This window comes from Berghia stephanieae, chromosome 6 (genome assembly GCF_034508935.2).
Source record: "Berghia stephanieae isolate SIO BIC M18660-M18661 chromosome 6, UCSD_Bste_1.3, whole genome shotgun sequence".
In the NCBI taxonomy this organism is placed as follows: domain Eukaryota; kingdom Metazoa; phylum Mollusca; class Gastropoda; order Nudibranchia; family Aeolidiidae; genus Berghia; species Berghia stephanieae.
In genome coordinates, this window is record NC_088365.1 from 14,479,711 (window position 1) to 14,506,998 (window position 27,288).

The following is a 27,288-nucleotide window of genomic DNA, read 5'->3' on the forward strand; positions in this document are numbered from 1 at the left end:
CGTCGTAGTAGTAGTAGTAGTAGTAGTAGTAGTAGTAGTAGTAGTAGTAGTAGTAGTAGCAGTAGTAGTAGTAGTAGTAGTAGTAGTAGTAGTAGTAGTAGTAGTTGTAGTAGTAGTAGTAGTAGTAGTATAGTAGTAGTAGTAGTAGTAGTAGTAGTAGTAGTAGTATGGTGGTAGTAGTAATGATACTGGTATGTAATGTATGTTTTGTTGATAAAGGGGAACACCAAAACGTCTATTTTATCTGTTTTCGTATATTAAATTGAAACTTACATTCATAACATAACTTGTAACATAACATAACATATGGTATAAGGCAAAATAGGATAAAATCCTTGAATGCCCTTAATATTAATAGTAATGTCATAAATCCATTGATTAAAGATTACAATAATGATACACTGGTAAAGATAGTATTTCAACTTAAATGTACTCATGTAAATGTGGTGTACAAACATATATCTTTAACAGTGGCATGCAAAGCACACACACACACACACACGCGCGCGCGCGCGCGCATGTAGACCATAACCATAATAATATAACTGCATAATATATTCAATTTCACATTGTTATTTATTTCTTCCAGCTTCGAGCAGCAACATTTACATCCTTTCTTTAAAAAATATAGCCTTGTGGAGAACATTGTGCCTATTTGAGTCAATATTATTATTATGGTGCTCGATTAGAGTAAAACATAATCCCGCTAGTAAAGAGTTAAAAAGAGTGTCGTGTCATACTTTTTTTCTCTCACCATCACTGTGTCGGTGAATATAATAATGATAATACGGCATACATAATATCTAGTTGGAGTTGGTTTCCATTAATTAAGTGATAAGGATTACCCGATTTCCTGAATGTGTACCCATAGTATTTGTAACCCACTTCGTCAACCATGTTTTATATCGGCAATGACTAGATGAAGAAAATTTAGTTTAAAGTCAAATTAAACAGAATTTGGAAATTAAAAAATTTTTTAAGTTTATCAAATAGGACACACTCTTCTCAACGTATGCATTTATTTTAACCAAAATGTTATAAGTTAAGCTTAAAATTTAAATTTTGACGATCAGGTTCATCCTGATCTAAAACTGTTTTGAGAGGTTAGGACACATTTTGGTTAAATATATATAGATGTTTCATATTAACGGAAACTGGCAAACTGAGATAAAATCATAATATTACCCATCTGGATTTACTGATAACAACGATACATTTTTTCACTCTGGATGTTTTAAGGTAAGGCGAGAAGTGAGATTTAAAGGAAAAATGTGACATAATTGTGTTAGAGTAGAAATTTATATTTTCCATCTGGTACCCATTTACACTTAAGTCCATAATTGCTTACAATATTTAAAGCTTGCAAAGGGATATCAAAGGGATATTGCCTAAAAAGAAACCTTTGAATTGTAAAAAGGCATGCACAATACCTTTAGAATTCTATTTATAAAGAATCTGTCGTCTGCTGCTGTTGACGTGTTCAACCAACCGTGATAATATTCGATGTTCTCCACAGAATAACATGCATGGTTGGTTTTAAAACGAATAACAATGTGAAATTGAATGTAGCCTTCAATTTAATATAGGACAACAATAAATGGACGTTTTGGGGTTTCTCTTTATCAAAAAAAAAAACATGAATGAAACACTGCTATCCATAGACGAATGAGATAATGTGGTAATGGAATTGTTAAGATGAATAAACAAAGCATTGATGGGCAGGAAATAGTATGCTCCTTTGTAAAGAAGCACGAATTAAAACAAAACAATAGATTTAATTTATAAAAGGTGCGCAATTAATTAAGCCAAAAGAGGGGAGGCGAGGAAGAGCTGTGTAATACAGTGCAGAAAGTGAAATATTATAATAACGTGTAGATTATTGTTGGAACATAAATACAATGGAATTGGAAATAAATACAAAATATAAGGGTTGTAGTATTAGATAGTATAATTATTAGTGGCAGTAGCAGCAGCAGAAGCAATAGTAGTACTTTTAGTAGAATGAGTAGTAGTAGCAGCAGGAGTAGTATGTAGTAGTAGTAGTATAGTAGTAGTAGTAGTAGTAGTAGTAGTAGTAGTAGTAGTAGTAGTAGTAGTAGTAGTAGTAGTAGTTAGTAGTAGTAGTAGTAGTAGTAGTAGTAGTGTAGTAGTAATAGTAGTAGTAGTAGTAGTAGTAGTATAGTAGTAGTAGTAGTAGTAGTATTGTGTAGTAGTAGTGTAGTAGTAGTAGTAGTAGTAGTAGTATAGTAGTAGTCGTAGTAGTAGTAGTAGTAGTAGTAGTAGTAGTAGTAGTAGTAGTAGTAGTAGTAGTGTAGTAGTAGTAGTAGTAGTAGTAGTAGTAGTAGTAGTAGTAGTAGTAATAGTAGTAGTAGTAGTAGTAGTAGTAGTAGTAGTAGTAGTAGTAGTAGGAGTAGTAGTAGTCGTAGTCGTAGTCGTCTTCGTCGTCGTCGTCATCGCCGTCGTCGTCGTAGTAGTAGTAGTAGTAGTAGTAGTAGTAGTAGTAGTAGTAGTAGTAGTAGTAGCAGTAGTAGTAGTAGTAGTAGTAGTAGTAGTAGTAGTAGTAGTAGTAGTAGTAGTAGTAGTAGTAGTAGTAGTAGTAGTAGTAGTAGTAGTAGTGGTGGTAGTAGTAATGATACTGGTATGTAATGTATGTTTTGTTGATAAAGGGGAACACCAAAACGTCTATTTTATCTGTTTTCGTATATTAAATTGAAACTTACATTCATAACATAACTTGTAACATAACATAACATATGGTATAAGGCAAAATAGGATAAAATCCCTTGAATGCCCTTAATATTAATAGTAATGTCATAAATCCATTGATTAAAGATTACAATAATGATACACTGGTAAAGATAGTATTTCAACTTAAATGTACTCATGTAAATGTGGTGTACAAACATATATCTTTAACAGTGACATGCAAAGCACACACACACACACACACACGCGCGCGCGCGCGCGCGCGCATATAGACCATAACCATAATAATATAACTGCATAATATATTCAATTTCACATTGTTATTTATTTCTTCCAGCTTCGAGCAGCAACATTTACATCCTTTCTTTAAAAAATATAGCCTTGTGGAGAACATTGTGCCTATTTGAGTCAATATTATTATTATGGTGCTCGATTAGAGTAAAACATAATCCCGCTAGTAAAGAGTTAAAAAGAGTGTCGTGTCATACTTTTTTTCTCTCACCATCACTGTGTCGGTGAATATAATAATGATAATACGGCATACATAATATCTAGTTGGAGTTGGTTTCCATTAATTAAGTGATAAGGATTACCCGATTTCCTGAATGTGTACCCATAGTATTTGTAACCAACTTCGTCAACCATGTTTTATATCGGCAATGACTAGATGAAGAAAATTTAGTTTAAAGTCAAATTAAACAGAATTTGGAAATTTAAAAAAATTTTAAGTTTATCAAATAGGACACACTCTTCTCAACGTATGCATTTATTTTAACCAAAATGTTATAAGTTAAGCTTAAAATTTAAATTTCGACGATCAGGTTCATCCTGATCTAAAACTGTTTTGAGAGGTTAGGACACATTTTGGTTAAATATATATAGATGTTTCATATTAACGGAAACTGGCAAACTGAGATAAAATCATAATATTACCCATCTGGATTTACTGATAACAACGATACATTTTTTCACTCTGGATGTTTTAAGGTAAGGCGAGAAGTGAGATTTAAAGGAAAAATGTGACATAATTGTGTTAGAGTAGAAATTTATATTTTCCATCTGGTACCCATTTACACTTAAGTCCATAATTGCTTACAATATTTAAAGCTTGCAAAGGGATATCATTGGGGCTATAGAATATATTTGTGAATCACTTATTATTATTATTATTATTATTATTATTATTATTATTATTATTATTATTATTATATTATTATTATTATTATATTACTATTATTATTATTATTATTATTATTATTATTATTATTATTATTATTATTATTATTATTATTATTATTATTATTATTATTATTATTATTATTATTATTATTATTATTATTATTATTATTATTATTATTATTATATTATTATTATTATTATTATTATTATTATTATTATTATATTATTTATTATTAATTATTATTATTATTATCATTATTATAATTATTATTATCGTTTTTTATTATTATTAATTTATATTATTATTATTATTATTATTTATTATTATTATTATTATTATTATTATTATTATTATTATTATTATTATTATTATTATTATTATTATTATTATTATTATTATTATTATTATTATTGATTATTATTATTATTATTATTATTATTATTATTATTATTTATTATTATTATTATTATTATTATTATCATTATTATTATTATTCCTCTTCTTCTTCTTCCTCTGGTTGTCTCCTCTACTCACTCATGGAATCGCAAATTGGGTTGGTGTTTGTGATGATACTTGAAAAGTAATTCCGATGAAATTTAAAATATAAATAGATGAAATGTGATTATATAACCTTATTAACGGCAAAATATCTGCTCTTGATAGTTTTAGAAATATTTTACTCAAAAGGGCAAACATCTGTTTTTAACAGGTTTTTAGTAATTGCACGAGTTTTGCCGCTTAACGTAATCTAAAATGACTTTTTTACTAATTGTGTGCCAAATTTCAGACATAAGATATTTATTCATAAAAAGCGTCGTAATGATTTTTTTTAAAATAGCATAATATACAAAATTGTCCCATATTTTCCCTTGAATTCGCGCGACTTCGGGACCGAAACGAGGCCCAAGGATTTCCGTGAGATCGTCATTGCTACAAACACACACACAATATAGGTAAACAAAAAAAAACTCACCCCACGACGTAAAATATAAATCCCCTTTAATCACCCTAGGGATTTTTTTCTTTCCGGTCTATGTCGAAGAAATACTACTATGACCAGGAGTCACCCTCGGTGCAGAGACACAAGAATGAGCTTTGTTGTATATGTCAATCAAATTTTTGTTGAACTATTTGACAAGCCGTCACAATGAAAAACGATGGTACGATATGTGAAATTGCTTGAATTTTTTTTACATCGTATTCTACACAATCATACAAAGCATTTAGAATATTCGTATATACGTTTCCATGAAAAGATGCCTTCAAGGTATGTTGTAAATAAAAATGACTGAAATATCCCGGGGCTTCAGATGAAGTGCAGCACAGTAAATTGACTGCAATGGGTTTTTCCTGACTATTATCCATGATATCTGCAAGGACCGCGAAGCATCACAACTACGGATTACTTTACGATCTGGATCGAAGTGTACAAACAGTTCGTCTGATGCTAATGTATTTTCAGCCTTATCAAACATTGCTATTTGGAGTGATGTTCCAGCAGTTTGTAAAGTAGAACAATTCAGAAGAAATATTTGGAATGAATGTGCCATAGTAATTAATCCAGCCTAAAAATGCTCGCAATTGCTGTACATTTTGTGGTGCGTGTTCCTCTTGTTTTTTTTTTTCTGGTGATGTACATGTTATCACTGTAACATGTACACTTATCAATACCTTGAAATAAGCATTTCATTTTTCTCTGAAATATGCTTGGAGCTGCTGAAATGCCAAACACAAGACGATTATATCGATAAAGTCATCGGTGAGTATTTATCGTAGTGAGATTCTTTGAGTGTTCCTCAAGCTCGATTTAAATGTATGCTTTGGAGAGGTCAAGCTCTGAGAATAAAGTTCCTCCTCTCAACTTCATCAAAAGCTCATCTTTTGTAGGTAAGGGATGGATATCTGGTTTTGCTATTGGATTTATAATGCTCTTGTAGTCGCCACATAATTGCACTTGTCCAGATGATTTGGGTGATATGGTTACTGGTACCACAAGTGAAGCCCATTCCGAAAAGGTCACTTTCTCAACGACACCATCTTTTTTGAGTCTTCTCAACGAATTCTCGTTCAATTCCTTCCCTCAGCAAAAATGGCGTAGACCTGGCCTTGCAAAATTTTGGTTTAACTGAGTCATGTATGTTTATTGAAGCTTTGTACCCTTTTAAACAACCTAGTTTCTCTTAAAATACCTTTTCATGTTTATGGAGAATTATTATTAACATTATTATAATGATGATAATAATAATATAATAATAATATATAATAATAATAATAATAATAATAATAATAATAATAATAATAATAATAAAAAATAATAAATTAATTATTATTATTATTATTATTAGTAGTAGTAGTAGTAGTAGTAGTAGTAGTAGTAGTAGTAGTAGTAGTAGTAGTAGTAGTAGTAGTAGTAGTAGTAGTGGTAGTTGTAGTAGTAGTAGTAGTAGTAGTAGTAGTAGTAGTAGTAGTAGTAGTAGTAGTAGTAGTAGTAGTAGTAGTATTAAAGCCAGTCGTTGCTGTAGTTTCTGGTGCTGAAATATCGAGAGAATGAATAAATCACTATAGAAACGGTTGTTTGATTAGAAAGAGCGCAAATTCTCTAGATTTTAGGGCATTGCCTTATTCACTTGACATTTTAGTTAAACATTTGGCTCTGAAAAGTGCGATTTTGATGAGGAGCCTTAGCGAAATTTATCAATTTATATTTCTCAACAAAGTGCTCTTTCTTGAAAACATTTCAATGTTAAGAAATAGTTTTGATTTCAAAGGGGTTATCCATTTGTACAGATGAACAATACTAGAGGTTGCTTGTACCTCCTATGTCCGTTTAATGCCTAATGGATGACACCAGGTTTTTTGATAAGTGATTACCTATGTCTTGATTTCATTTATGCAATTGTTATTATATATAATAATGCGAATTGAAAGATTCCAGTGTTTTGTTGTTTTCTTGGGTTTTTGTTTTTGTTTTTGTTGGGGTCTTTTTATTTTGTTTTTTTTTTTTGGTTTTGTTTTGTTTTGTTTTTTTCGGGGTTTTTTTTATATACTTTTGTTATAATACATACTTTATTCCTAACAGTTAGGTTAGTAACCTGTGTTGTATGGAGATCCCATCAGAGCAGGGAACTTGTTTCCCAGACTGTGGCGGCTCCATGGGTCTACTTTTTGCTGACTTTTCTTTTTTCCCTTATCATTTATTTCTCTCTTTTACGTTTCATCATGTCCAAATCGAATGAATTTTCACACATGGCACAGATAATCTTTGACCTATCATAATCTTGCTGTCATTTGAGTTGTAATTTTAAGTAGTCACGGACTAGAAGCATGAAATTATTGACTCTGGATTTTGGGACCCTGATTGAACTACAGTGGAATCTGCATAAGATCAACACCTCTTGTTGGTCCCAATAAATGTTCTGTTCTTTATCTACTGAGTTCTAAGATAGAATGAAGACGACGTCACTCAGGTCTTTGTTATTGTTTTTTTTTTTTTGTTTTGTTTTTTTTTTATTTTATTTTTTTTGTTTTTTTTTTTTTTTGCCATCCACGTTTATGAGTACATCTCACTAAACTGTATTAACCAGACTATAAACGTTCAAGGTTACACATAGTTTTGTGTATTGGTCCGTTATACTTCCGGATGGCAATGTTGTACGCTTCTTAGCCAAGCGCATACTATTACTACGCATACATTACTACGCTGAAAGTTTTATATTTTTACGTCATAATGTTGCAATATTATTTTCATATTTTGTTGTTAAATTGAATTCGTATCACGTTTCCATCAAACTTGTCTCACTGTAATATGTTTTGTTTTATATCACTGTAAAGCGCTTAGAGCCTGTGACAACGGGGTAAAGCGCTATATAAATGCCATTTATTATTATTATTATTATGATTATTATTATTATGATTATTATTATTATTATTATTATTATTATTATTATTTAGCAATGACTATCCCGCACAAATCTTTGGGCCTCTTTTTCGCTCACGAAGTGCCCGAATTCGCGTCAAAATATGGGACGAAGCCGTTTTGTATATGCTATTTAAAAAAATTAATTACGACGCTGTTTATCGATGAATATGACTGAAAGTTGGCAGACAGTTAGAAAAAAGGTCATTTTAGGTTATGTCAAGCGACAAAACTCGTGCGATTACCAGAAGACCGTTAAAAATAGATTTTTACTCTTTGGAGTAAAATATTTCTAAAACTACCGGGCGTGGAGGTTTTGTCGCTGACAAGGTAATACATGAACATTTCTTCTTTTTGGTTGTAAAATTTCATTTGACGAGTACTTTTCCCGTATATTACAAAACAACATCCTAATTTGCTCTTCAAGTTTCAATCTTATTACGCAAGATACAACCAAAGGTCGAAAAAAAATGCCGAAAAAGCGTCCCATATTTTCGCGTTTTTTTCCTCTTTGCGGGTCATCCAATTAAATGACACCTTTGAAACTGCATAACTTGTTTATTTTTGAATGGATTTTCAAAATTCAAAAACATTTTTACTCAGTGGAGATAGGGCTTTGGTTTAAGACAAAAATTTTCCTCAAAAAGAGAAAAAAACATTTTTCATAGTCATTGCCATATTATTATTATTATTATTATTATTATTATTATTATTATTATTATTATTATTATTATTATTATTATTATTATTATTATTATTATTATTACTATCTATAGATAATGATAAAGGCAACCAATTGTTCTGTTCTGACGGTGTTGACTTTATCAGGACTCCACTGCAGTTCCCTTTCCCATTTTTTTTCTTGGTGGGGTGGGGGTGGGATGGGCTTTTACATCTAAAATCTTTTCTGTAGTTTTTTTTTTTTTTAGCGTTTGATTTGTATATCCCTTTTAATGCACATTTCCTTTAACTTAACTTAAGCGTCTAGATGAAAAAAAAATCATTTTTGTTGTTAAGCACGGGTGGTGTTGGGCAGCGGCGTAGCCTGGTCATTTAGGAGCATGGGGCTGGATTTGAGATGTGTTGTCGCATGAATATTATCTTTTAGTTATGGATATGAGAGAGAGAGGGAGAGAGAGAGAGAGAGAGAGAGAGAGAGAGAGAGAGAGAGAGAGAGAGAGATTTGATGCACTCAATTATTTTACCTAAGATTTGTATGTTCTTTGTAACTTGTTCATAATGCCTGGCTAAGGATAAGCGATAGCCACTGTCAATCTGTGCACCTATGTGAACAGTACCAACGGTTTTCAATCTAGTGGTGATATTTAAATGTAAGTTAGACTTCTGATGGCTCAATGCTCTCTGTGTTAAATTTTTCAAACAGGTAAATCCATTTCTTGTCCAACACAATTCTGTATTGCTGTTATCGCCAAACAAAATACAATTAAAACAAAATAAACTCTTCTTTTCTATTCTCACCGTAAGCCAAGGAAAACGACTATACCAATCTTTATCAAATTAAATGACCGATTCTGTTTCCCGTCTTTAATAGTGAGTACAAAATCGTTTGGTTGATGGGGACCACAGACTACTAGGAGTCTTGTATTTTCTATGATGGGGACCGAGACTTTTAATCAAACGTTTATTTTCCCTATTCAAAGAACTGGTATTGATAGTCAACAGGTAATAGACGTGATTCATCACAATAGCAATTAATTAAAATTTTAAAAACAGACACTGCACACATCAGATTAACACTCGAATTATTAGTAAACATACATACAGTCTCACACTCAAGTTAAAAGGGACAAGTGGAATTCACTATCACATGCCTGACACGCCTCGATGAGGGATGGGTAACAGGTAGAACACGATTGTCATTAATGGAATAATTAGGTCATTGTATGTGGCTGCGAGTAAGAAAGCCAAAATGACTCTGCTCAAAGTCAAGATGCCTCTTCATGCCCACAGTCATAGCACACGGCAAACGTGAAATGCATCTCCTGGTTGTACCGTGGGAATATGGCTGGAAGCCTTCTCAACCTTTAAAGCCACACGCTGTACTGATTGGTCAGGTTTTGAGTATGACTTGAGCTGTAGTAAATTCTAAGCGGGGTGATTGGTTCAAGTTTTGAGGCTCTGTAAGGGTTTTTCAACACCAGGTCAACAATGAATTTCATTGTTTGTGAAACAGAAAATTAAAAGTGTGACTTTTTATTGTTAAATTATTACAAATTATCAAGACAATGACGACCTCTGGCTTAGCCTTAATAGCCTTTAAGGCCCTACGCCACTGGTGGTGGGGGTGCTAGATCACTTGCTTTACATGCAAAGGGACCTAGATTGATCCCGAGTGACTTTGTGATTTTGTAATGACCTGTCCACCCAGGAGTGATTGGCTTCCTGGCTCAAATAAATCTGGCAGAAAGTACTTTGCGATAAGTTAGTATGTTATCCAAAGGGCAGCAAGCAAGGGCACTTGTCCGTTTCATTCTCATGAAACCAGGATCAACACTGCATTGCATTGTGCATCTATGTGGTATGACACTTGTCTAAGACCGGATGAATTCCGCTCGGAGCGACGCATAGTTGGAAAAGGTTCTTTACTCACATTCTCTCACCATACTGATTGATGTGTAAAATGAGTACCTGGGCATTAACAATGTTGTCTCTGTCGGAATAAATTGTGATATTGTGTAACAAGCATCACGTCTTGTCTTACATGTTTAGTATTTCTGTTGGCTTGGGATCCCTGACAAAGCACTCTGAGCACATTTAGTGGAGATTCTGCTTTATGCATTCTTAATGGGAGCGATCTATATTCATGTTGTCGTCCAGCCGAGTCATCATCAATCTCGTGATTTGTTGATGTCCAACGATTGGACATTTCTTAACAAATGTAAACACGCTGCTTTGTTTACAACAGTTATCAACATATCCATGTGTCAAACTGAACAAAATGACCAATCGTGATGTTAGATATTTCAAAAGTTGCGAACACTTTTCACTAAGTGGGTCACTTTCAGTACATTTTGCAATGTGACCAATGACCTAGAGCACATAGAAAGTTAATATAGATCATTCTTAATTTGTTTACGTGCTCTAGCCTGCATGATATAAGCAGGATAAGCTAAGATTAACAATTGTGTATTATTATTATCTTCATAATCATCACCAGCATGATCATTATTATTATTGTAAAACGCAACGCATTTGTCTATTGATTCGGCATTCAATTACCATTGTTGCGAACATATCTGTTGTGTATTCCGGTTTGTTGTTATGTTCCAAGCTGTGTTGTGAACTGTTTTATGTCCGTGAAGCACTGCGGGTTCGTGAGTCTTGTGTGTTTGTCACCTTGTAATTGGATTCAGTAGTCTGATGTCACGCCGCCTGGCAACGGCGGCCATCTTGGTTCTAAACAAAGAAAATCATTACTTTTTATTCTTCAAGCTGGCTAGAACTTTTCATATGTCTTTTACCAGAATGTGTAAAAGTCAAAACATGATCAAGTTTATGGGGGTTTTTTTTCCTCTGGATACGCTTTTATGCTCGCCGGAGAAATATTTCATACGGCGTCCGCCATTGTTCGGATAGTTTAGAGCCAGTGTTGCTAAGTTACCATGCGTCATTATGAAGGAAGTGACGTTACGACTATTGAATCCTATTGGCTGTAGATAAGATAGTTCGAAGATGACGTCACTCAGGTCTTTGTTATTGTTTTTTGCCATCCGCGTTTATGAGTAATGCTCACTGAACTGTATTAACCCAACTATAAACATTCATGGATACACACAGTTTGTGTGTTGGTCCGTTATACTTCCGGATGGCAATGTTATGAGCTTCTTTGCCAAGCGCATACTATCTTGATAGTATGCACTTGGCTAATAAGCTCATTACATTGCCATCCGGTAATATAACGAACCAACAAACAAAACTATGTGTAACCTTAAAAGTTTATAGTCTGGATAATACAGTTTAGTGAGTATTACTCATCAACGCGGATGGCAAAAAACAATAACAAATACCAGAGTGACGTCAACTTCATTCTATCTATAAAAGTAAATGCACGCTTTCAGTCTCTCTCTCTCTCTCTCTCTCTCTCTCTCTCTCTCTCTCTCTCTCTCTCTCTCTCTCTTTCTTTCTTTCTTTCTTTCTTTCTCTTTCTCTCTCTCTCTCTTTGCTCGTTTGGATTATGAATACTGACTCTCGTGTCTTCTGCTACGGATTGATATCGCCTAGACCTAGGTATGTGTGCTTACTTAAGGTATTTCGCGTTCCGGGACACATGCCCAAGATAGCCAGTAGATTTATGCTATTGAGATTCCCATAACACAATGCGTAGTATGGTGATACCCATAGAAGCATTATGGAGGTGCCAATAGACGCAGTTTGGAGATTTCCAATCGACATATTCGTATGTCTTTGGAGATTCCCACTTAATCTTAAATTAGGTGGCGACGCCCATTTAGATCTCTAAATGGAGAACACCATTTCGGTGGCACCCGCCCACTTCGATGGAGATATTATTCTGGACTCGCGGTTTTTTGCACAGCTTGCGGCCCAATGCGGCCGGAAAATTAGGGACAATTGTCTGCTGCACGTTTTGCAAACTTTTGACAATTTCTTTGATTATTTTTTAAAAAATTTTTGCGAAATTTGCGTTCCCCGCGGTGATGAAGATTTTTATTGTAATTTTGTTTTCCAACTTTGTGCCTATTTCCAAATCAACAGAATTTCTGGCAAAATTTGCCATTTTTTTGTCCCATAATTTTGCATAATTTTGAGTTTGAAATTGCGTATCTAAATCCGCGGGGATATTTTATAACACGGGTTGCATGTAGTTAGTTGTTAGACGTGATACAACATATTTAGAAACCTGCAAAGTTTTTGCAAAATTTACCTATTTTCTTCTGCAAAATTCATCATTTTCTTTGCAAAATTTTGAAATATTGTTTGCAAAAAACAGCGGGGTCAGGGTATTATTTTAATTTATACCATCGTGAACAAGGTCTTAAAAACTATTCACGACACCATGCAGCCTAGACATAAGATATTCCGAGAAATATGACAGGACGCAAAGTCAAACTTAAATAGACTCATATTTCATAAAGATTAAATTTGATACGAAAAGAAAACAGACTTTTCAATGATAATGATTTAAATTGAATAAAGCTTCAATCAATTTCACGACCGAAAGCCTCAGATCGTGGATTCGTAGACGCTTTCCCGTTGGCTTGACAACAGACAGGATATTATGATTGACCTTGACCTTGAGATAAAGACGACCTTCACCTTTCAAAACTGCTTTGACCTAGAGTTACTGACTACCTTCACCTTGCGGAACTCGGGTGTAAAATTTACTTCATCTTGTGAATGCACCTTCACAATACTGTACCGCACATCTAGGTCAATGGCCATCTGTATCAACTCAAAAAACATCAATCCGACCGATTCCTTGATGATGTTTAGCCACATTTTCATTTGTCTTCCTCTACCCCGTTGATCTTCTAAAGTTATTTTTAAATTGAGCTTTATATAGTGCAATACCCACTAAATGTGCTCAAAGCGCTTTACAAGGGGTCCCTGGTCAACAGCAACATTTAACATGTAGGACGGGATGTTAGGCGATATTACAATTTTTCGGATAAAGACAATGCTGTTAACGGCCAAGTACTCATTTTACATCTGAGTACGGTGAGAGAATGTGACTAAATAACCTTTTCCAAGACTCAACGATGCGCCGAGCGCGAGGCTCGAACCCAGAACCTTCCGATCCGAAAGCGAGTGTCATACCACTAAACCACATAGCCGCACATGTTTAGCCACATTATCATTTGTCTTCCTCTACTCCGTTGTTCTTTATTCTAATGCTTAAAATAATTATTTAAGCTTAAATTATAACATTTCTTATAAAACAAATGTCTTTATTGAGGGGAGTGGGTTTTATTTCTCAAACTTCAAAATTCTTAAATGTTCTCTTTCCGTTCATTTCGAATTTAATCTCAATTTTTTTCTTTGTTTATTTTACTCTAGCATAATACCAGTATTGACGCGGTGGATTGCATATGTACAGGGGCAACGGATATATATTAGAAGGTCTGATAACCGAATGCAATAATGGGCTTGTTATAATGTTGTTGTAATGGACAACATTTTGCGTTAGTTTGAGAGTATTTTCATTACAACAATGAGCCCATATTGAATTGGGTAATCAACCCTGCGGACCTTACGTCATGCAGGGGGCAACTGTACCATGTGGCTATGCTACTGAAATTAATTCTATTAACTCTATTTTTTTAAATATAGTTTTGTCTTTATCAAAACTATGCCATTATTGCATTTCAAATTGTCACACAAATATGTCAGCTGGTGAAAAAAGACTTAACTACCATAAATTTATAGACACAGTGTAATACAGCCATAACTCATCCAATTTACTCGTATCAACTATATAATCTTATCAATAAATAATAGGCTCATCTCTAACGACTCTCATCGTGTCAAAAATCATCTAACCTGAAACTTCTTTGAAGAAAACGATCGATTTTGAAGGACGAGTTTTCTGGTCAAAATTTCAAAAAACGTAATTTTTCAGAATACAACAGATATGGAATGTGCCTATTATTGATAGACGTCTAGATTAGAAAATATGGTTGACACAAGTAAAATGAATGACATGTGTATATCGTATATTATTGTCTCTGTAAACGGTATTGAATTCTTTCACAAGCTGTCATACTTTGTTATCATTTGAAATACGATGATCGCATAGAACTGATAAACTCAATTAATCCATATACTATCCTCATCAAAATGGTATTGTGCCATTGTCGTTTAGATGCTAAGTATTTAATATATAGTTATATCTACAGCATTTATATAGAGCAATATCTACTAAACATGCTCAAAATTCTATAGAAAAAGTCCCATGCCAACAGCAACACTTAGTGTGTAGGACTAGCCACGACGCCTGTTAGGCGATATTACAATATATTTTTTTCCGACAGAGGCAACACAGTAAAGAGCCATGTAATCGTTTTACATATGAGTACGGTGAGAGATTGTAAGTAAATAATCTTTTCCCATGACTCAACCATGTGCCGCGCGGAGCAGGACGCGAACCCTGGACCTTCCGGTCCGAAGTCGAAGTCATACCACAAGATCGCATAGCTGCACAAAATTTTAATAATACTACTATAATTACTTCTATTATCTTTATTGTTTGCCTTTAGACTACGCGATCATCGCATTTGAGATGATAACAAAGTATGTCGGCATTGACATTTTGAACAATCTTGAACAAACGTATAAGCTCTCCTCACAATAAGTGCCTATACTTAAGAGACGGAAGTTGTAATGTCCTTAACCTGTCAGCATAAGATAACTTTGATAATTCTATTACTATTAGTAATCTAGTGGCTCTTCTTTTAACCCTTTCTAAAGTAATGGATTGTCTTTTATAAAGTGGGCTCCAAATACAATTACAATGTTCTACAACAGACATTGGCTTTGTATAATATAATAAATGTGTTTGCATCTAGGTACATAAAACCTCTAAATATTATACGTATCATTCTGTTAGATTTATTTATACAAGTTGAGATGCGTTGATCAAATTGAAGTAATTGGTCAAAAATAATTCCTAAGCCTCTTTCGGAATCAGTGGTCGTCAAATTTATGAATCCTTCATCATCAACACAATAGACATGAGATGGATTATGTCTAGCCATATTCAAGACCTTACGTGTGGAAATATTGGAATCCATTAGCCAATCACTTTTTCAATGGAATATCGAATACAAGTCATTTAGTAAAATATCACGTTTATCAATCGGGACACACATTTTTGTGTCATCAGCTAATATTTTGCATTAGATTCAACAACATTTTGTAAGTCATTGATGTATAATATCATTAAGAATGGTCCCAAAACACTAACTTGTGGCGCACCTCTTAAGACATTGCTATATTCCGATTGTTCAATTTCAACCATCACTCTGTGAATACGATGTGTAAGGAAAGATACAATCCAATGATATAATATATTTCCCATTAATCCTGATTTCCCCTGATGCAATGGAGAATATTTATTGTATTACATTGCTCGTATTTCAGTTACAACTCAATAATTTGTATTGTCAGACTTGTAAATGTGTATATGTAGTGTAAATCTACCAGTTGCTTTCCTGTTGATAAGCCATCGTCTCAAATAGTATAAAGTCGGGATTAACAAAAGTGAATTGAGTATAATTTCAAATAAATCAGAATGAGAAAAGTTAAATGTTTTAAAATTTACGAAACAAAAACGGACTCTTCTCAATGAAGAAATTTATTTTATTTTAACTGAAGTTTTCTAATATGTAATACGCTGCCTCAGTTTTTTTTTCTGTCCACCCAGCAGTGATTGGGTATCTTGGTCTGCTAGATCTGGCGGAAAGTACTTTGCAATAGACTAGCGTCCAAAGGTATCAGGCATTTTGGTATTGTCCGTTTCACGCTACTACAGAAACCGGGATAAACACCGGCTCCATGGGCCTAATGGCTCTGAAGGATTACTACTGACTCAAATTGGTAATATAATATTATGCTCCTATGAATAGAACTCCGAAAAAAATAAGTTATAATTGGATTCAATAGTCTGTCGTCACGTCGCCCAGCAACGGCGGCCATCGTGGTTCTAAACAAAGAATATTGGTTCTTTTTATTCTTCATGCTGGTAGAACTCTTCATATGTCTTGTGATCAGAATGTGTAAACGTCAAAACATGATCATATTTATAATGTTTTTCTCCTCTGGATACACTTCTATGCTCGTCGGAGAAATATTTCACAAGGGCGTCCGCCATTGTTCCGATCGTTTAGAGCCAGTTACTAAGTTACTAAGCGTCATTACGAGGGAAGTGATATCATGACTGTTGAAGCGTATAAACATGTTAGGAAAATGAACTTCATTTTTTTTTTTTTTGAATCTGTTCTCAGCCATAACGAATAAAAATGAATACTATGTTTCCTTCTTGTCGTCAATTAACCCAAATGTCCTGTACCCAGTTTCTGACAAAACCCCGCTTTGAGACGTGGGGTCACATGACATAAAAAGTAGTCACTCAGAGCCATTTGGCCCATGGCGCCGTAGTTTATTCCGGTTTCCATAGAGGGAGACGGACAATAGCGATTGCTTGCTATCCTTTGGATAGGACGCTAGTCGATAGATTAAATACTAAAGTATCGCAAAGTACTTTCCGTCAGAAATCTAGCAGATCCAGTTACCCAATCACCGCTAGGTGGACAGGGGGTCATAAAAAAATCTCGACTGCACCAGGGATCGATCTCGGTCCCTTAGCGTGTGAGGCGAGTGCTCTACCAGCTGAGCTATCGGGACCCCCTAACATCCTGAGCTCAAAAATTCTATTATCAGCATGCAATTCATTCATCACGACACAATACCGTTTTGGGACAATCGGTCACACTCGACGTGCACTTATTTGCAGGTCTGATAACCCAATCCATTATGGGCTCATGTTGTAATGAAAATCTCAACAACAACAAAAATGAAGCAAAAATTAATATTGTCCATTACAACTATGTTAAATTAGGCCCATAATCCAGTTGGGATTCAGACCTGTATATATGTGCGGCTATGTGGTCTAGTGGTATGACACTCGCTTTCGGATCGGACGGTCTTGGGTTCGAGCCTCGCTCGGCGCATAGTCGAGTTCTTGGAGAAGGCTCTTTACCTTCACGTTTATAAAGCGCAATGTCCACTTAACTCACTCAATCCTAGAGATATGTGCTACTTTTCAAAATTGGAAAAAAAAATGTATTAAAAATGAGCATGTACATAGATAGTTTTATTCAACTATTATTAAAATGTAAAAATGAAAAACAATAGTATTGATATTACGTCTATAGTCTCAGAAAAATGTAATTAATGGGCATGGGGTACAAGCATGGCCGACAAAAGTTACGTCATGGGTATAGGTAACCCGGGTAAACTACGGATATAGTCAGTGTTAGGGTTGAGTGAGTTAACGTCCCCAAAGTGCTTTCCAAAGGATCCCTAGCCAACAACACTTAACATATAAAACGAGGTATGACGCCTCGATTGGAAGCCGAGCGTAATACCACGACCACATAGTCGCACACTTTTTGACAAAACATTGGCAATTATACTGGCCCGACAGCCAAAAAAAAAAAGTACCGAGTCTACGAGGTCATTCTTCGAGGTCAAGAATTTACCGATTTCGGTTAAATACTCTTATCATCTTATATCTTTGAAAATATAAGGGTAGTATGTAGACAGTAAAGTTGAATAGAATATAACACTGTGTCATCAATCGGTCAGATTATCACGATTTATCTGACCCTTACTTTAACTCTCTCCTTACCAACCATAGGAAAATCTTTACATTCGTTAAGATACAACCAGCACTTTTATCATTCAGATTTCTTTTGTAAATCACAAAATTTAAAGAAAAATGGTGTAATATAGCTATAAAAAAACATGACACTGTGTTGTTGAGTTCATTTTACTGATCAATATTAGATATAAAATGTATTTGTTGCTTTTCTGTTTGAGTAAGAAAAAGTTATTTGTGTGTTGGGTGGGTGTGAAATTTTGGTGAAAATTCTGAATATGGCTGGTAAGGAAAGGGTTAAAAGGAACAAAGAAGGAGGGGGTGTTACAATACAAGATTGATATGATGAGTAGAAAAATTGAGAAAAAGGGAGAAACAATTCAAATTTAGAGTTTGACATGACTGTTGAGCCTTACGTGCGGCTATGTGGTCTTGTTATATGACGCTTGCTTTCGTATTGGAAGGTCCTGGATTCGAGCCTCGCTCAACGCATAATTGAGTCCTTGGAAAAGGGCGCTTTTCATTCATGCTATCACCGTACTCAGATGTAAAATGAGTACCTGGCCGTTAATAACAATTAACAGCGGTGTCTCTGTCGGAAGAAAATGTTAATATCGCCTGACGGGCGTCATGTCCCGTTCTATATGTAATCTATTTCTGGTGGTCAGAGATCCCTTGTAGCGCTTTGAACACGTTTAGTGGATATTGCGCTATATAAAACCCTCACGTTTGGGAGGGGGGGGGGGGGTTCATATTGCTGTCATCAGCCTGGGTCACTTCGGCTGCATCCAATAGTCGTGCATTAGGTTTAAAGCCTTTTTTATTGTAATTTTCCATTGGTTCAAGGTTACAGAATGGAGAAACAGAATCTCAACAGTACATGCAGCAATTTGCAAAGTGATGACGACAAAACAGTTGGAGATGATGGCAGTCCTGAATCATCAGCTCATACGTCATCGTTCAGTATGAAATGGAAGGATCCTGTATACAGAGAAAAGTTGTTGTATTCTATGATTATGACTGCTTCATATCTGGCTCTTGTGAGTTTTTAAAATGTTCAATGTAAGGAATGTAAAAATTAGCATATATGCTCTTAACAAAATCAAGCGATGTTGTACAGGATTAGTTGCAGGATGGTTGATGATTGCAGAAATTAGCCTTAACAGTTGTTTTGCGATAACTTGCAGCACATTAAGCATGTTGAATCCGTGGAAATGTTAAATTTATAAATGTTCACACTAATTGATTTTATTTGCTAGTCAATCCATCTTAAGGTACTTTCTATCTGATCAAAAAAAATAAAAGAGAGAAAATCTCTGCACAATATCAATGTAAATTTTTAATTCAGACAAGTGAGTGGAGCAGGCATTTATGTTGATAACAACAATAGATGAAGTGAGTAGGAAATTGCCGGAATATAGAGAATAAAAATTTATCGGCGCCAATTTAAGCTTAATTGCTGGCTAACTAACTTCGCGGCGGTTGTGTGTGTTGGACCCAGGACCTCAAGTAGTCGGGAAGAGAGGGTTCTAATAATGACTTGGATTAGAGACGATCAGTTTTGGGTAAATGGATAGATCATACGGTAGAGTCACGCTCTCCCCAGCCAGGGGGAGTTGTCGTACCAGTAAGGTCGCGGGTTCAAACCCCCATTGCCGCCGCGAAATTTTTATTCCCTATTGTCTTCTCGCACTTTCCTACTCACGTCATCTCTTGTTGTTGTCAATGTAAATATATGAGATAATTAGGAAAAAGAAAAGAAGCCAAATTTTGAAAGTTTGGCTTTAAAATGCTTTTTAATGTATCTATTTCATCACGAATTAATACTTATGTGAGACGATTAGTCATAAATAAGTTATCAAATCCTTGGGTTTTTTATGGAATCATCTTGGATTTTACGTTTCAGGGCATGTGCGTTGGTCAACATGGTCCTACCTTCTTGGACATCCAGGTCATCACCAATACAACTTTGGAGGAAGCATCGGCATTTTTCACAGGGAATAGCGCTGGCCGGATGATGGGTTGCATCATCACGGGGATTGTTTACAATAAGGTAAAAAACGGCTCTGTGGTCTAGTGGTATGACACTCGTCTTAGGATCGAAAGGTCTTGGGTTCGATCGGGCTCAAGTCAGCGCACATTTGAGTCAATGGAATAGGTTCTTTATTCACATTCTTTCACCGTACTTAGGTTTAAAATGAGTACCTGACCGTTAACAGATTTGTCATTGTCGCTTTGAGTACGTTTAGTGGATATCAGGCTAGATAAAAGCTCAATTAAAAAAAAAAATTACAAGACAAAACACGAAACAAAACATGTGGTCTATCTTCAAAAAAGGCATTGTGCCGAAAAGGGGGAGAAGGGGGGCTAAATTATGATAAAATCGAATCCTATTCTTAACTCATACATTTTGTCACGTTTTACATATTGGAGAATACAATCCTAAAATATCAATTTCACTGACGAAGAACACAATAATTCTTTCATTGAAGCGTTTTCAGAGAAGGATGTTGGTATGACATTTGATCCCACTCTCAAATTTGATCTACATATTAATCATTTAATTAAAAGAGCAAATAAGGTGGTTGGAATTATAAAACGAAGTTTCTCTCATTTTCATTGTACTATGTTTTTAACGTTATTTAAGACTTTAGTGAGACCCACTTTGGAGTATGTCAATTGCATATAGAGCCCGATGTATACAAGACAGTCCATAACTGTAGAGAACGTTCCAGGTATGTCGCTGAATTGTAGTATCTGTCTTATAAGGAACGATTGGAACGCCTTTCACTTCCTTCTTTAAAGTACAGAAAACTTAGAGGTGATCGAATTCAAATTTACAAGATCGTACACAAGATTGACAACTTAGATTCCAGGGAGTTCTTCAAATATGCTGTTTTGACGTCAACAAGAGGTGGAGTCTTCAAAATCTTCAAAGACCGGTGTTCAACTCAATACGTGCCCACTCTTTAATTTTCAGTACCGTAGATATTTGGAATTCTCTCCATGCCTCTTCAAAAACTGCCAGAAATGTCAACGTTTTTAAGAACTGTGTTTATAGGGAATCAGATCGCATTAAGTTTGAATTCGATGAGTAATTTATGTTTGCTTTATAATTTATATCCTGTACTTTATGTCTTACTCATGCATGTCATTTCTTTATCACTGTAATAGGGCACCAAAGACCACACTTTTGGCCTAATTTAGCTCATATTATGTATTGTATTGTATTTTGAGTTAAATAGATTACTTCGTTAACAAGAGTGACTTTGGTTTTTATAAAGCCGGTTCGCTGGTTCAGATAAGTAAGTAAATGTGTTTTTTAAACATAGCTAATCTTACATTTCCTTGTCCTGATCGTTTTACTTTATAGGCATGTGCGGTTATGGAGTCAGGTGGTACAACACTCGCCTTATGTCCGGAAACTCCAGGGTTCATCTCCTGCTCTAAGTGGCGCATATTTGAGCCCTTCGAAAAAGGTCTTACACACGTTTTCTCACCTTAGTCGGGTATAGAATGATAACCTGGCCGTTAACAGCATTGTCTATTTTGGAAAAAAATTGTAATATCGTCTAAAAGGCGTCATGTTTTATTCTACATCTAGCTCGATCTAGCTCAAATAGAAAAGCAGAATTAGTTTCTCAAAGGTTGAAAATGTGTGGACAGAGCATCAATATTGCCCACACTTTTCGGCACTTTAATATCTATAACTACTTTAATGTTGATTCTAGATTGCCATAAACTGATGAACGTGAATGTTTTCCTTATTTTCCTCCCAAATATCTCGGTCTTGAAATTAGTCCTTCAGAACCATTGGACCCATGGAGCCGGAGTTTATCCCGGTTTCTAAAGCGTGAAACGGACAATAGCAATTGATTGCTTGCTATCCTTTTGATGAGACGCTAGTCTATCGCAAAGTGCTTTCCAACAAATCTAACAGACCAAGATACACATTCGCTTCTGGGTAGAAATTGGGGTCAGAAAAAATCTCGACTGCATCCGGGATCGATCTTGGTCCCTTTGCGTGTGAAGCGAGTGTTCTACCAAGTGAGCTATCGGGACTCTGTATAGGAGTCGGATTTTTTTTATGGCGAACGTCTAAAAAACTACATTTTTGGCACAGCTCTGACTTCGAACTCAAGGAGGATTTTCTTCTTAAGTGTGAAAAACAGAAACAAAAAGATCATTCGAGTTTGAGTTAAAATAAACTCTGTCATAAACAAATGTGACTTAGGATTTTAAAAGACCGAAAGGCTATAGCTCAGTTGATCTCTGGTTCAGATAAATATGTAAATGATTTTTAAACACCACAAATATTGCATTTCTGAGATCTGATAGTTTTTACTTCAAACTGAACATTCTTTAATTTGTTAATTCCGACAAAATCCTAATTCACGCGGTGGTTCAGATAATGTACTGTCGGCTCTGTACGTTTTCATGTTGGTTTTAGAATCTTTGGACAACATGGATGATTTCTGGTGACACCAGACATCCTATCTGTTTGATACACTATATGATATATATGTATATATATATATATATATATATATATATATATATATATATATATATATATATATATCATATAGTCCCATATTTTGAAATAGGATATAATTTATTGACAAATACTATAGAAAGAGAGGCGATATCTTTATTTGTATGAATGTGTTCTGTCACTTCGATTTGGTATCGTGTTGGTCTGATTGGAATGGACTTGACTGTAAAGGATATAAGATATTCCCACGACTTAAGTTTATTTGTTGTTTCCCTAGGGGGGGGGGGGGGGTTAGGGAAATTTTTTTAAGTGTTAAAAACAGAAACAAGAAGACCGTATTTCTGATCAATTTAAATCTAAATGCATCTCTCGACATTTATTTCAGTTAAACATACCACTGCTGCTATTTTTCACATCCCTGGGAGTTGCAGTGACCGACTTTGCTTTGCCTCACTGTACACAGTTTGAACTCATGCTATTTATGCGCTTCCTTTCAGCAGTTTTTGTAGGAAGCAATGCGACAGGTAAGAAGTTATTTATCATGTGTCCTATATCCTCTCATTACATGTTAACACATATCTTACTTGGGAAAACCTAAAAATAAGATTATAGTAAGACGAAAACTAAATGTAAACAAACGAAACAAAATAAAGAGATGCTAAACAAAACTAAATAAGAAAAAAAAACAACAAAATAAACAGATCACAAAAGAAAACGAGTAAACTAAATTACAAAAAAGAAAAAGAAAATAAACAGCTACTTCCTCCAGATAAAATTCATACGGAAATGTACAAATCTTTACACAAGGTTCATTCATATAGAGTACTAATCCACTTGTGTCATAATTTATGAGCTAAAACTCAATTGTACAATGAACAAATGCTTTCCTCATTTTTGCAAAGACATTTTTTTCATCTACTGGTTAACTCAATCCATATAATCTTGTCATCAGATAGTTGCTCAAATGGTACTTAGTTAAATAATTCTACTTTGAGTAATTGAAAATTATGTGGATGGCACCAACTATCACATTAAATATCTCATTGAACGTGGAGCTTTTCATGTATATGAAACTTACGCTGTTTAAAATGTGTGTTCACCTAAAACAGAACAAAACAAAACAACCAAAGAAGCAACAACTAAAAAACCTCGGACATTTATTTATTTAGCGCAATATCTACTAAACGTACTCAAAGCGCTTTACAGGGCTCCTAAGCCAACAACAACACATAACATGTTGGACGAGGCATGAAGCTTGTTATGCAATATTACTATATTTTTACCCGACAGATACAAACCTTTAACAACCAGCTACTCATTTTAAACCTGAGTACGGTGTTGTAAACACTCCAACTAACCAAAAGACTGATTCTGAACAAGTCCTGTGATCCCCCAGGATTTGTTTAGGCGAGGTTTTAGCATCCGATATTACAATGTTTTGATTATGAGCAAATTGGTTCTAAAGTATTCAGCATGCTTAATGTACCTACAACTATCAACTAAAGGTATAAACACCCATCACTTGGCCGTGTGGGGTATGCTTAATATACATACCACTATTAACTAAATGCGTTTTCTTTTTAAGGTATAAACACCCAACACTTGGCCGTTTGGGGTATGCTTAATAAACATACCACTATTAACTAATTGCGTTTTCTTTAAAAGGTATAAACACCCAACACATGGCCGTGTGGGGAGCCAATGGAAATGGACTGCTTCAGCTTCTACATTTTGGATTTTCCGTGGGAGCGATGGCTTCCCCTTTGTTTGCTGAGCCATTTCTTTTGGAAAAAGTAACAGATGCTAAAGATATCACCACAGGAAATGAAACTCATTCTCAGTTGAATATCAGCAAAAGTCACCTTGCGTCGGAAAGTAGAGTTAAATATGTATTTTATATCACAGGATGTTTTATACTAGTTACAGCAATTCCATATTTATATATCTATTTTAGTCATCGCGAGAAGAATAATGAATGTGTCATTGACAAAAGTCGAAAGTTTTCTCAGAGAAATGCACCATTCAAATTGCTAATTTTCATGCTATCTGGAGTTTGTCTGTTCACTTTTGTGAGAGATGCTGTAGAACCTACTTTCTTTGATTACCTTATGACTTTTCTTGTAGAAGAATACAAAAACATCTCAAAATCTAAAGGAGCCTTCATAACATCCTTGGTATGGGGGACGTTTGCAATTACCAGATTTCTTCTAATATTTTTAGCTAGAAAATTCACGCCTTTCCAGTTGTTGTTTTGTTTGGCAACCATAATGGTCTTTTCTTACTCTGCCTTTTCTATTTTCGCTTATTTCAAAATTGTAGATGGAATTATTGTTTTCGCAGCAATGTCATCAATAATGATGGCTGGCATGTTCCCTGTGAGTTTGTCCTGGGTGGAGACAGAGCTGTTCCATGTAACTGGTCTTGTGGGATCATCGATTCTTGTAACACATTCTTTAGGCGGCATTGTAAATCCCATGATTTTAGGAGCATTAATGGATAAATATTCTAACATGTGGTTTTGCTATTTGCTCCTTATACAAACGTCTGTATCGTATTTGATATTTGTCTCATTAATTATGTTTTCAAGATGCTATGTAGATAGAAAGTATGGAACCCTGGCTGCCTCTTCTGTTCACAACCAGGAACAGGAAATCTCGATATCGGCTGAACTCGTTACCAAGGGTTGTGATGCTGAACAAAATCCTTTACAATGACTAGTGCTACTTCAATTTGTCTATACGTTTACAACTTATGTCGTTTCAAAAGTAAATAAAGATCAATGAAATGTTTACTTTTTCATCTTTATCTTTCTGTTTATTATTGGTTACCTGATTGTTTTAAATACTAAATTACAGAATAGAGATCCTCTTAACACCTGGGAACATAGAAAATGTCGATTTACAAACTTTTTGAAATGCTTTTGCTATATTCAAGAAACAGAAATGATAGAACAAATAATTATTCAGCCAAGTGAATACAAAGCTGCAGTGAGCTATAAATTGTAAAATTGATTGAACAACAATGGATTTAATAACTTCAAAATAGTATAAAATACTTAACAGTGAACGTTTCTAGATGAAAACTCTTCTTCCGTCAAAAACAAAAGCAATTTAGATTAAGTGATGGCTGAAGAAGGATTTTGCACTTGAAACATTCCATGATAGCATTTTTTTAAAACTGATATATTCATTTTTGTTCAATAACTTTAACAACACGTATAACAATATTTATGTTGTCATTGTATACAATCAGTCGACTGAGTAAAGTTACGGTCGTGTGTCATCAACAGTATAATCGGTAATAATAATTAAAGTCAGAGTTTATTTAAATTTCTTTAGTGCTAACATGATAGCAACATTTGCGTTACCCTTTAGATAGGACGCTAATCTATTGCAAATTAGACTGCGTCAGATCTATAAGACGAAGCTCCAAATCCTACCAATCTCTTTGAACAATAAGACAACTCCACTCATGGATGGACTGTAACAATCTTCATCTAGTGTACGATCCTACAGCCAAGGGTACCTTCAGGGGTATCGCCATAAGAAGGATTATACTCCTGATCTTACCCTCGTCACGAAGGGAGCGGACGGTGAACCGCTGCAATTTCCCGCGGGGGTGACAATACCGAGGGTGCAGTCTCTCCCACTCTGCAGATGGAACTTCAGGAAGGCTAACTTGGAGGAATGCAGTTCCTATATCGAGCTGGTTTGCCCTGCCATCCCTCCCAAGTCCGAGAATATAACCCGATTTAACAGGCTACTGGTTAAGAGCGCTCATCGCTCTATTCACAGGGCAAACGGAAATTTTACACCTTCTGCTGGAATGAAGAGTCGGAAAATCTGTACAAAGAGTAACAGCAGACCCAGTCCCAGGACGTAGCCGATAGTCTCTGGCAGAAGGAAGGAAGCAACGGTGGCAGGAGACCGTGGAAAGTCTCGACTTTACACAGTCTAGCCGCCACGCTTGGCGTCGGTTAAAGAAATTGGATCCAGACCGGAATTACGCGAAGGCTGCACCAGAATGTGAGTCAGACACAATTGCCAGGAATATAAAGAACCGTAGCAAACGGGTCCTTAATCAAGCTTTTGAGCGCGGTGTCCGTCAACAACTTCCGTCGTGTGAATTTACCAGCTTGATGGTAGCAGGGCTTAATGGTACATGCCCTTACAGAGAGAATGTCAACATAGCTTTGCGCATGCGTCTCTCTTATCAGCGAGGAAATATCTATTGTTTGTGGCATTATCACTAATTATATTTGAGAAAACACTTTTCAAATTTCATTATATAATACTTTAATAAAAATAAAAATATAACCAATAAACTTATTTTGATGAAACGTTCACAGTGATGTGATAATAAACACTTCACCTATAATGAAAGATATATCGAAGATTGCATTTTATGAAACTTGCCTAATCAATTAATTTAACGGTTCATCAACTAATCTATATAAACTGAGACAAAGACGTAAAAAATAGTCTAAAAAGACACTGCAGTGGAAAAAGACTGTGTTATCAATTAATCTTCAAAAACTATTCATTGCCATACGTACAAAAACAAATATGGATAAACCAACTATTTATATGGCAGACCATATGCAATTCTTACGACACCACAACGGGTGAAATAAA

The 27,288-nt window shown here is 34.9% G+C and overlaps 1 protein-coding gene across 5 annotated transcripts; it reads left to right on the forward strand.

Annotated features, from left to right (window-relative positions):
• The first annotated feature begins 783 nt into the window (after nucleotides 1-783).
• Nucleotides 784-25,453, forward strand: LOC144974533 (sodium-dependent glucose transporter 1A-like). Of its 5 annotated transcripts, none has more exons than XM_078917476.1 (6): nucleotides 784-1,010; nucleotides 4,929-5,645; nucleotides 19,006-19,199; nucleotides 20,066-20,212; nucleotides 23,040-23,178; nucleotides 24,320-25,453. In XM_078917476.1, exons 2-6 carry the CDS (start codon nucleotides 5,540-5,542, stop codon nucleotides 25,366-25,368), a joined length of 1,635 nt encoding a protein of 544 aa, XP_078773602.1. In that variant the 5' UTR covers nucleotides 784-1,010; nucleotides 4,929-5,539; the 3' UTR covers nucleotides 25,369-25,453. The 5 variants fall into 5 exon arrangements, with proteins under 5 accessions (XP_078773602.1, XP_078773599.1, XP_078773601.1 ...); XM_078917473.1 differs by lacking the exon at nucleotides 784-1,010 and adding an exon at nucleotides 3,120-3,693 and having other exon boundaries at nucleotides 4,899-5,645; XM_078917475.1 differs by lacking the exon at nucleotides 784-1,010 and adding an exon at nucleotides 3,120-3,693.
• Nucleotides 25,454-27,288: the final 1,835 nt, after the last annotated feature.